At 43.2% G+C, this 11,383-nt stretch overlaps 1 protein-coding gene across 1 annotated transcript; it reads left to right on the top strand.

Moving 5' to 3' along the window:
- Positions 1–1,982: 1,982 nt before the first annotated feature.
- Positions 1,983–5,770, top strand: LOC123114328 (uncharacterized protein At4g14100). The gene is made up of 2 exons (XM_044535766.1): positions 1,983–2,545; positions 5,382–5,770. Exons 1-2 carry the CDS (start codon positions 2,077–2,079, stop codon positions 5,540–5,542), a joined length of 630 nt encoding a protein of 209 aa, XP_044391701.1. The 5' UTR covers positions 1,983–2,076; the 3' UTR covers positions 5,543–5,770.
- The last annotated feature ends 5,613 nt before the right edge of the window (positions 5,771–11,383 follow it).

Genomic DNA, 11,383 nt, shown 5'->3' with positions numbered 1-11,383 from the left:
TGTCACATATACTAAAAGATACTTGAAAACTTCAAAAAAACGTTCAGAACTTTCATTAAATGATTGAAAATTTCAAAAGTTGTTCGAAATGCTCTTATTTTCCAAAAGAAGTCCGCATTTTAATATATAAAAACGACTAAAAATGCTAAAAAATATTAGCTACAGTAGCTCTATTATATAAATAGGATCTTATTGTTGGGCCGACCCACCTGGTGAGAACCCTTTGCGAAAGATCGACTATCGGCGCACATGAGCATCCAATTGAAAGCACTCAAGCTGATGGTCACACGCGCATCAGTATCAACCCTAAAAATGTTAATGTCGGGGCAGTCTTGTACTGGGCCTCCACGAGGTCATGGGCCAATGTTTGCCTTAGTGTATGTGCACTTGTAGAATGAATCATATTCCCTCCGATCCATATTAATCATCGCTGATTTAGTACAACTTTAATACAACTGTTATCAAACACATTCTTGTAAGTGTTATCTGAAAATATGAGGCACGACAAAGACACCTTGTATCAATGTTTTCAAAAACATTTGATTTTTTTATTACTTTATAGTTATTTTTCCAGTCAGATCTAAAGCGTGTCCCTTCACCGTCTATATATAGTGTTACTATTCATCACCCCTGGGTGCAGAATAAATTATTCTTCACTAGAGGTAATTTTACGATCATTTCATAAATATATTACATTTGAAAAAAAAAATAGTTACATTCATCTTGATTCACTACGTAAAATTCGGCATAAGAAAACAAAAATATAGGTCATAAGATCAGAAAAAATGTATTTTATGTATATTTTACACTATGTTTTTACGTTTGTAATTTTACGTAACATAAAATATTTTTTACGGCGACTATATATTTTCTTATGATGTATTTTTACGTATAAAATAAAAAAAAATTACCGAGCGTAAAATTACGGTGCATCGCTATTAAAATAGAGGGGGGAGAAGAATAACTATTCCACACCCAGGGTAATGAATAGTCAATCCCTATATGCTTCAGAATTTCAAATATTTTGTGCTCTCCTTTAGTTTGGCCCGCCCAACTTTTTCTTTCAAGCCCCGCCACTGATCCTAGCCCCCTAGAATCTATTTGGAGGAGGCGTGGAACCATTTCTCTTTTGTCCATACCTCGTGGCCAGTTCAGCTCCACGCAACCGATGTCTCCCTTGCACTCTAGGTAGTCTGGAAATCTAGAACTCAAAAATGGTCTTTGATGAGCTATATATCGCCGCCCTTGACACTGAGTTCTTAGAAGTTAGAACACCATCACACGTAGGTTGTCATCCTATCCTTTCTTGGCATCAGCTTCTTTTATTGTGGACCCCTAGTATGCGGATTGTTTATTCGATGCACCATGCACATGCTCCCTCGGAGAAACTTTTTGTGTATTCATGGGGCAATCTCCGTCCGGTGTTTGCCTCAAAAACATTGTTATAGTTATAGGTGTAGATAGGATGGAAGCACCATAGGGGAAGGACACACCGAACATGCGCCCTCGTTTCTCCATACACCGTTGCATGGTTGTTGCTATTGACCATTGTAGGCTTCCTGCTCCGAGCTCATCACCATCTTTCCTTTAACTCGGCCTTCTCTTCCATGATGACACTGTTGTAAAAGGGCCAATAAGCATCATCAACTGACTTGTGGTTGAGTTTTGGATTTTGGCTTCACCGAGAGAAAACGCTGATATGGCTAACATGCAAAAGATTAACCACTATAGCCACTGAAACAATGCCGATATCGCCGACCAACCCGCTGTGAATTTCATCTTCGTCACCATACCTCATGTGAGGTGAACCAACACGCTCAAGACCGAGAAAATGTTGTCGGCAATAAAAAAAAAGCATTTGGAGAAAGGAAGACACAATTCTCAACGCGGGTGGGCGACCGCTGCTTTACTCCCAAGCGAACGACCTCCCCATAGCCCCTCCCAAAGTAAAATGACACTAATACCCTTTGAGCTATCCAGAAATCAATGCACTGGCTAGCACTCGTTCAGATTTGACACTACTCGTTCAGACTTCAGAATCCCGGCGAGCGGTGGCCGGAGCTCTCGACAAAAAAGATGCCGCCTTTCCCTCTCCCCCTCCTGGCCGTCGTCCTCCTCCTCTGCCACGGGGCCCCGCGCGCCGCCGGCGACCAGCCGCCGGCCCCGACCCCGTGGCCGCACCAGTTCCACGCGAAGCTGCTGATGGACTACAAGGGCAACCTGTCGCTGGCGGACCTGTGGTACGACTGGCCGGGGGGCCGGAACCTGCACGTGATCCGCTACCAGCTGGCCGCCGACGCGCCCTACTACGACGCGGAGTGGAACAACGGCACCTCCTTCTTCTACACGCCGGCGCGCCGCGCCTGCCGCTCCGCCGCCGTCGGCGTCGGCATCCTGCGCCCCGACTGGCTCGCCCCCGGCGCCACATACCTCGGCCGCGCCCCCGCCGACGGCTTCGACTGCCACGTCTGGGCCAAGGCCGACTTCATCACCTACTACGAGGATGCCCAGACCAGGCGCCCCGTCAAATGGGTCTTCTACACAGGTAATTAGTTAAATCGATTGATTAACCCTCCTCTCGTGCTGAAGGCCACAGATTGTGATACTAGCTACTGATTTATTATGGTTTCGTTCAGGATCTAGGGCATGCCGCAGTATTAGGGGAACACCTGGTCTTTTGTTAATTAACCTCCTAGCTATGTGGTTAGGGTCTTAGAAGATTCAGTAATTCACCCATTGCCCACATGGGAAGTCATAATTTAATTGATGATGAGAGAACATAGTCAAGTTACAGGCACAACACACTGAGTACAAGTCAAATAGAAAGGGTCGCGATAATGTACTAACTATAAAGGGGAATTAATTCGTATAGAACCACACAAAAAATCTGGCAGATTGTGGTGAAGGGGAGAGAAAAAATGCAGTAAGTCTCACTCTCACCAAAGCACACAAATACACTATTGCTCTGCTGTAACTTGTGTTGTCCAGAATCTGACTCGCTTGGGTTAAATTTATCTTCCAGTAGCAGGGGAAGGTTTAGAATTTGCTAAACTGACTCATCTTGCAGAGAGCAGTCTGATGCTGTAAATCTTGCATTGGGTTTTCTGTTTCAGAACCATGGGGGTTATTTTTCTTACACTAACCACTCGATTTGCTCCAACCCTACTCCCAATTAAGAAATATCATGTTTGCAACTAAGACTTACAAAAATTCTCCCCTAGTGGTCCTCCCGATCCATTATATGTCTGTTTGCCGTCAGCCCGTGAAGACAGCCACTAAGATTGAACCATGACTTGTTCCTCCATTTATATCAGTTAACGGCTGATCGAATGAGCACTGGCACTCTGGCACTAGGTCGGGGAAGAAGATGGGTGGTGAGGTCGGGGAAGAAAGCTCCACATCTGGGGGCGCAAGGTTGCCTTGCTCTCCGCTGTTTATCTCACCCCGCTCTCCTTTATCTAACCCTAGGTGTCCGAGCGCTTTTTTCAATGCTTACCCCAGAAACGAAGCAGTAGGCCTCTGCTCAGCACTTAAGCGCGCCTAGGCGTATGCTCAATTTTTCACTGCTCTTATGGCACAATTGACGCCATCTATTGTGTCCAGAATCATACATTTCCTTTCCTGACTGGTGACTAGTGAAGAGCACACAAAAATGTAGCGAAGTCTCACTCTCTATTGAGACAAATAATTTTCTACAGCGACCAGATTTATTTGCTCCAGTGACACTGCCCATCCATTAAATGTCAGTTCGGTGCCAACCCGTAAAGAGAACCACTAAAATCATACTGCATTCATCCAATAGGCAACCTTTTTCCTCTATCATAGTTTCAGCGTTGGGATAGAGGATTGTGGGTGTGAGAATGCGACACCCATCTGCCATAACTTTAGGCGTCAGTCTTGAATCTGCAGCTATGTGCCTATTAACACAAACGGGCAAAGCCAAGTGTCTAGCTGGAAGATGTTTCCGTTGCAGCCAAACATGCAACTGGCGGCTATATCCAGTGGTCTATTAGGCTTGCTGATTTGCTGTATTCAACCTATGGGCTTTATTACCTAGCTTGTATTGAAACCTTTCAAGTTTATTGTACCGAGCCCTCTTATCATTTTTATACTTCTGTATACATCCTTCCATGCAAGTATGGAAACAGGGCATTGTCATACATCTACATTTGTCGCACCTGTCAATGATAAAGAAATTCCGTAGGGCTCATTGGATATAGATGGAGGACTATCAGTATGAGATGCACCTCCCTTTGTTAGAGCATTGGATATATATGTATGTGTCAGATCATTAGTGACCATTTATGAACCTGTAGCTTTGAGCATATGAACAGATTGAGACAAGGCCAAATATGTGAGTCGCGTGACTACAAAATGTTCCAGTTTGCAGCCAAATATGTGACTCTTACCTATTGCTTGCTCAAGATCTGTTATAGGTAGTGTGCTGGATTTATGTATGTCAGCTAGCGATATTGTCTTGGCTTACCTTAGACTAGAAGGTGTCTTTTTATGTATTGCTTAAAGCCTCCATATGCAACATAATCGGTACAAGTCAAACATAGCCGGCTTGTGCAATTCACGATGAGGCTAAGGTTTTCTGCAGTGCTGGTGCCCTATGGTGCCATCTGTTCTATCCAGAACCGCACATTTCCTTTCCTGACTGGTGACTAGTGAAGGGGAGACAAAAACTGGAGTGAATTCTTACTCTCTACTTCAGAAGCAGGGAAAGGAAGATCTCAAATCGAAACATACACTAATTTAGGAAGCTAGGGATTAATTTTCTACAGCCACCAGTTTTATTTGCTCCAGTGATACTGCCTGTCCATGAAATGCTGGTTTGGTGTCAACCCGTAAAGACAACCGCTAATATCATTATCAGTACCGCATTTATCCAAACAGTACTCCCAATAGGCAACCTGTTTCCTCTATCACAGTTTGAGCGTTGGGCTTTAGCACACCCGTCTGCCATAATTTTAGCCGTCAGTCATGATCTGCAGCTATGAGGCTATTAACGGAAGCAGGAAAGCCAAAGGCCTGACTGGGTCGTTTTTCTAGGCCTTTCTTAGTTTTTCTTGCCTCGGCGTTTTCTTTCTTGCTGTGATCTCTTAGTTGTCTGGATTGTAAATTGTTGCAAACTGTTGTTTCTCTATCTATTTTACCACATGCAGCCCTCCTGTGATTTCTTAGTTGTCTGGATTGTAAACTGTTGTTTGCTTGGTGATCGATCATAGGTAAGCAGCCAGATAGCGTTGCAGTTCCGACTAGCAGCGGCAACTTTCCTCCTTGTTCAGCCATAACACGGATGTCGTGTCGGATAGTTCATACTGTACGAGATACAACCTGAACTTTGGGCACGCTGACGTTTGCCGACGCACATGCAGGGCGGACGGCGCACGTGATGAGCTTCGAGCCGGGGGCGGTGCTAGAGGACGCCGCGGAATGGCAGGCGCCCGACTACTGCTTCGCCGCCGGAAATGACCTCGCCGATGGGGGCGACGATGCGGGCTTCGTCCCCGGGATCAGAATGCCGTTGGAAGGCTAGTCTAGTCCATCTAGCGGAATCGTGCGACCGTCCCCGGTGCACGTCTCCGGCAAGTGCTATCAGATCGATCGATGTATGTGAGATGGCCATACTTTGCTGGTGGAGTGCTTGTGTATGTGCGGCCTTGTGTGCTGCGGCATCAGCGTCAGTTACACTTTGCCGGCAAACCGGCAGTTCCCTGAGCAAAGCAAAGAGAGGCTGTGCTGCAAATAAATCTATCTGTCCGTACCTCTGCATCCGGTGATTGATGGTGGTTGCATTGCACGACCGATCCATGAGCACGAGGGAACCGGGGAGCGGTCCAACCGTCGCGGTCTCGCGGCTGCTGGCTCATAACTCGCTCGTTGGAGTCAGACACCGGGGGTCCTAGCAAAGAGCATCTACAGCCGGAGGTTACAAATTTGGGCCCTCAAACGCCCGCCGACAGTGACCGGGGAGTGACCCAACCGTCGCGAGACGTCTCGCGGCTGTTGGCTCGTAACTCGCTCGTCAGACACCAAGCAGCAATTTACTTAACACTCTGCCATGCTCGTGTCGAACGTGAGGTCCAATGGACGCCGAGTTTCGTTCTTTCTCTCGAGCGTGATGATGCCCAATGGCATGTTTGGATTAGCGAATCCTACGTGAATTAATTTAGATGGATTTCGCATCAAATTTTCATTCGTAGAAGATCATAAGCAAAAAAGTAGAATTGTTAATCGAGTACATTCATTTGAAACTATAGAGAAGATCTATTTTATCATAGAAATACCCACACATAACAAGCATTTCAATAATCATGCATTACTCTTTATAGCATGGCACTTATTGCAAAAATGAATCCAAGCAAATAGTAACATTTGTGGTAAATACACCAATTGATGAAGATCACATCACATATCTCAGATAATCCTTGTTTTTTTTAAGATGCCTACTATCACTAACACTCATATGCGAATGCAGTTTCGCTCATGACTAATGTTACTAAAAACAAGAGAGATGCTACACTTACGTAAGGATTTCTACGTACCTTACGTACGATCAGACGTGGTGGAACTATATATTGGGCCTTACCTCACCACACGTGCCCACCCTGAAAATCAGGAGGGGGGGGGGGGGGAGTTTAGTTAGCGTGGGATGGATTTACCTAACCTTTCATAAACCATCACGTAGGTGTAGCATTATTGCTAAAAACAAGCAAGTATAAATTATGCGTTTAAGAAAAAAATTGACTTCTCGCTTTTAGATTTTTGAAAACAAATTCAAATTATAGATCAAATATTGTAAGAGCATTACCCATTGTTTAACAAGATTATACATCATTAACAAAGTGTTCAAACATGTTGATGTAAGATACAACCCAAATACTTAACTCTTTCCATTTTTATTTTTTGTATCAATGTAAGTTGCAATCCATTAGCAAACAGAACTTCCAAACAACATTTCAAGGGTTAGATGTCTTTTTTTTAGTTTATATTTGTTCACTTTTTGACTAAAATAACCTTTTTACCATCCACATGGCCTTATGAATGCTAATCTTGCATGCACAAACAATCTGGTATGAATATGTTGTAGCCCTAACCTGTCACTCTGTAATATGACTGAGATTCACAGGTGTTTGTCTCCTTATGACTCCGCCAAGGTTTTCGAGTCGATGAGTGACGGGTCGCTCGGGTGGGTGGGTGGGGGGGGGGGGGGACTCTAGACAGGTCGTGACTAGTCTAGACTCATAGTCGACGAGTTGATATGAGTTAAACAGTAGGTAGTATGTAGAATAAAATTTATCATACAATGTAATACAAACCTGGGCATTTCAATACAATGTCTAGGGCCTTCCTCTTCTCCATGAACCAGCAGTCTACAAGACAATAAAACCAATCAGATTTGCATAAGAATGAAGTTCAACACTCCAATAGTCCAGCCCAATGAATAAATATCAAACATGAAACATAACACAAATAGGGTAGCAAATAAAGAGGTTCAACGATGAAATTTAAACACAATAGGTCCAACAATAAGTTACATGCAACCAGATTGAAATGCAAGTAAATAAGTACAACACTTCAACACCAAAACATGAATGGCAGATAGAAACAAGAACACATCTTCAAGCAATCAAGCCGAGTTCCATGTCTTCAAGGTGAAAATAGGTGTCTTCATCATCTGGTGAATCATCGCCATCGTCTTCATCATTGCTCTCCATGTCTTTGTCATATTCTGCCGCTTCTAATTCAGCCCTCAACTCTTCATCGTGCACAACCAGCCTTGTTCTTGCGTGGTTCCGAGTGTAGGTGATATAAGGGCCTATGGGTCGTGCAATAGACTCGCCAGGATCACCACGAGCTCTCCTAGGATAGTTGCGACCTGCTAGAGAAGTCGACGCACCCATGGCTTCATCAACTTGAGACCAAAGTAGAGGTGTTTCACCATCCATGACTTGAGCTTGATCTTCATGGACCACTTCAGCATTGATATCAACCCATTCATTATCCTACTGAAATTCTTCTAGGACAAGTGGATTAGATTTCTTTGCTTTAGAGCCTTGCTCGCGCAGATTTTGAAACCTAGCTTCCATTTCCCGGTTGTACGAGACATATGATAGCTTGTTCAATCTCTTGTACTCTAGACGGTTTCTCCCTTTGCTGTGGATCTGCAAGCACACAAATAATTGAGACGGTGCTGAAATTAGCCTATCAAACCAGCCAACTAATGGCTACTTACATGAGCAAATACACTCCAATTGCGCTCACAGCTGGACGCTGAACAACATAGACTAATGATTCACTTTGCAAGAGTTTGGAGGTCAAAAGCAAGGCCACCATAAGCATTCCACCAAAGAACTACAAAACCGGCAAGTCCAACATTAAAGAGAAGGCCAAAACAACCAACAATTAGTGGAGTAATTGAGTTGAACAAGAATACACAAGTTGCCATAGAATTTATTCTGACGGGGGCTTTTTTTTGTCACGGTCTTTAATTGACAATGGTTTCGACAAACATTCACCTTCCGCCAGCTCATAGTCGTCAGTTTCCCTACTTATAGTTGTTTGTTGCTCATCATCGGACACCATCTTCCATAGCACACCACTGAACATTGAACGGAGACGGGAAGCTTGTCTTTTGTTGGGCACCTTAATGACAAAGAATTTATTTGGGTTCAAGAAGAAAGTAGCCCCATGTAGCTTTTGTTCCATCTGATTATCCCACCTCTTTCCAACAATAGCTACCACTTGACCTAGGAGGTTTGTCTTATGTGTCAAAGCTTCCTTTATGTGTCTTTGCAACATCCATGGCTGCCAACATTTCTGCCATAGCCGGAGTCTCATCACCATCAGCGATCATCAAAGCTCTAAGAAGTGGCTGTGAAGATCTCATGCAACACTCCACCGATTGCCAAAATGACACGGAGATCACAGTTGCTGCAGCCGCCTTCCGTCCTTCGTTGTCCTTTAATTTGTTTGCATACCATTGTGTGCTAACAAAGAGAGCTTTCAATGTTTGGCTTTGCTTCCACATGTTGGCCAAAGTAAGGAATGATGTAGCAGAACGAGTTGCTCCAGGCCTCACAATTTCTTGCTTACCATTCAAGCTTCTCATTAAATCAAGAACCTTTCCATGGGAATAAATAAACTAGTTGTTCTCTTTGCTTTAGCAATGCAACAGTTGAACTCTTTGATCTTCCTGATGTCTTCTAGCATAAGATCCAAATAGTGGGCAACACAAGGTGTCCAATACTTAGTAGGATACTTTTCCATTAGAAGTCTACCGACTGCCTTGTAGTTAGATCCATTATTGCTAACTACTAGGACTATCAATTCAAGGCCAATTGGATCAATTTGTTCACTCAACAGCTTTGCATCAACTCTTTTAGAAGAAACATTGGCTGTCCCTAAGAAGAAGGTGCCTTCTGGAGTATTGACGAGGAAGTTGATCAAGTGCCGCCCTGTCATGACTGTCCAGCCATCTGACATGAGTGAGAAACCGTATTCTTTCCATGCAACTTCATGCTTCCCTTTGAAGTTGTCGTTCTTGATCTTTGCCTTCTCAAGCAATGGTTCCCTCACTTGAAGATAAAGATATGTAATCAGAACCATACTGCCCTATAGATTCCAATAGAATCTCCCAACTCCTTGAATTGACAATATTGAGTGAGGCAATTCTCATACAAAAAGTCAGCTACATGATCATCTACATAATATTTTTGCTCCTTTGTCTTCTTGTTGTAATCCTTCATGGTCTTTTGAGTGCCCTTTGACATATTTCTCTCGGCAACCACCTCTTCCGGTGTCTTCTGAATCTGATTTGCAATGGAATCTCCTTGCTTCTTTGCCACCGTCGATGCCAAATGAGTAGTCCCCTTTGATTTCCTTTTCCTGGAGGCATTGGAGTTGGAGCTGGAAGCTTTTGAACTTGCTTCACATTTCTCTTGTTCAGCACCTTCTTCACCATCTCTTTTGACCACCTTCATCTCCATCAAGATTTTTGAAAGTGTATGAGTTTGTCCTCAAGTAGTCGTGCATTTACTTTTGAATTTTAGGGATTGATTTGGTGCACATACTCAAAATTGTAAACCCCCCAGCAAGGTGTTTCTTCGTCCTACAAGGTCCAGAGGTAATTTGCTTGCCACACAAATTACATTGCAGCAACAACCTCTCGCTAAGATCTGGCCAGAATGCATATTTCCATGTTGTATCCGTGCTCTTTGTTGGCCTCCTCTTAGGATCTTTGAATGGATCATAGTGCTCGTGAGCTTCTTCTGCAGCTTGAGCTGATCGAACAACTGGGGATATCTCTGGTTGGAGGACATGGTGCTTGATGTGAATCTGTGATAGAAGGAAAGATAAATCCACTTAGTTGTTTTTTCACCAAAATGAGCCCTAAGCTACCTAGCAGAAGCACTGGAGGTTTAGATCTAGATCAAAGTAGAAGGAAAAGAGAGGAAAGAGGATACATGCTACTACTTACCAGGGGAGGACCACACCACCACCAGCAGCAACCAGGGGAGGAGTGGAGGAGGACAACAACAGCATCAACAACCAGGGGAGGAGGGGAGGAGCACACCACCAACGGCAACCAAGGGAGGAGGGAGGAGCAACCAGCAGCAGGAACTAGGGGCAGCGACAACTGCGACTCGTCGATGACTAGTCACGACTGGTCGAGCGATTCAAAAACAGAGGATTCTGCAACGAACCACAACACAATTCGGTTCTAATGACGTTGACCCACTTACTGACTCGCCGTATTGGCCCCCACTTCTTCCAACATCTTTTTTATCAATTCACATAGGACAGAATCACGAGTTTAAGTCACAATAAATTGATTATTTATACTAAAATTTTATATTCATAAAAATAACTAATAAATCTAACTCATAGTTAATGCATTTATTATAATTTTATTTATGATAAATAATTAAATTACAATTCTATTAAATATTTAATATTTTTATTTGTGATACAATTGTAATGTCTAGCTTCAAAAAATGTGCATACACATGCTAGGTTTAAAACCTGGTTTGTGTAAGAATTACAATTGTAATTAATTTATGATGCATTGCGCCTTAAAAGGATTCAAACCAATCCCAATAGATAAATAAATAAATTATCAGGCCTTCATGGATTAATTTGTCATACCCACATGAGCATAGTGTATACACCTATGTGTGTATCCTTAAATATGTTGACATAGAATCCTAGGGTACATGGTCCCAGAAATATCTGGATAGGGCTTTCTTGTTTATGATTACATATACAGAAATAAAAAAAATCAGAACAAACCTAAAACATTGACATTTTTTATGAACAAGGTCAAAAATATCTGTTTTTTATTTCCATGTTTATTGAACCAATCATCCATCTATTT

The sequence above is a fragment of the Triticum aestivum genome, chromosome 5B (genome assembly GCF_018294505.1).
Source record: "Triticum aestivum cultivar Chinese Spring chromosome 5B, IWGSC CS RefSeq v2.1, whole genome shotgun sequence".
NCBI classification, from domain to species: domain Eukaryota; kingdom Viridiplantae; phylum Streptophyta; class Magnoliopsida; order Poales; family Poaceae; genus Triticum; species Triticum aestivum.
Note: the sequence above shows the minus strand (reverse complement) of the source record. Positions and strands in the feature narration are given on the sequence as shown.

Coding starts and splice junctions, on each gene's coding strand:
- LOC123114328 (XM_044535766.1), top strand. CDS start 2,077: ATGCCGCCTTTCCCTCTCCCCCTCCTGGCCGTCGTCCTCCTCCTCTGC. Junction 2,546..5,381: donor CAAATGGGTCTTCTACACAG/GTAATTAGTTAA, acceptor ACGCACATGCAG/GGCGGACGGCGCACGTGATG.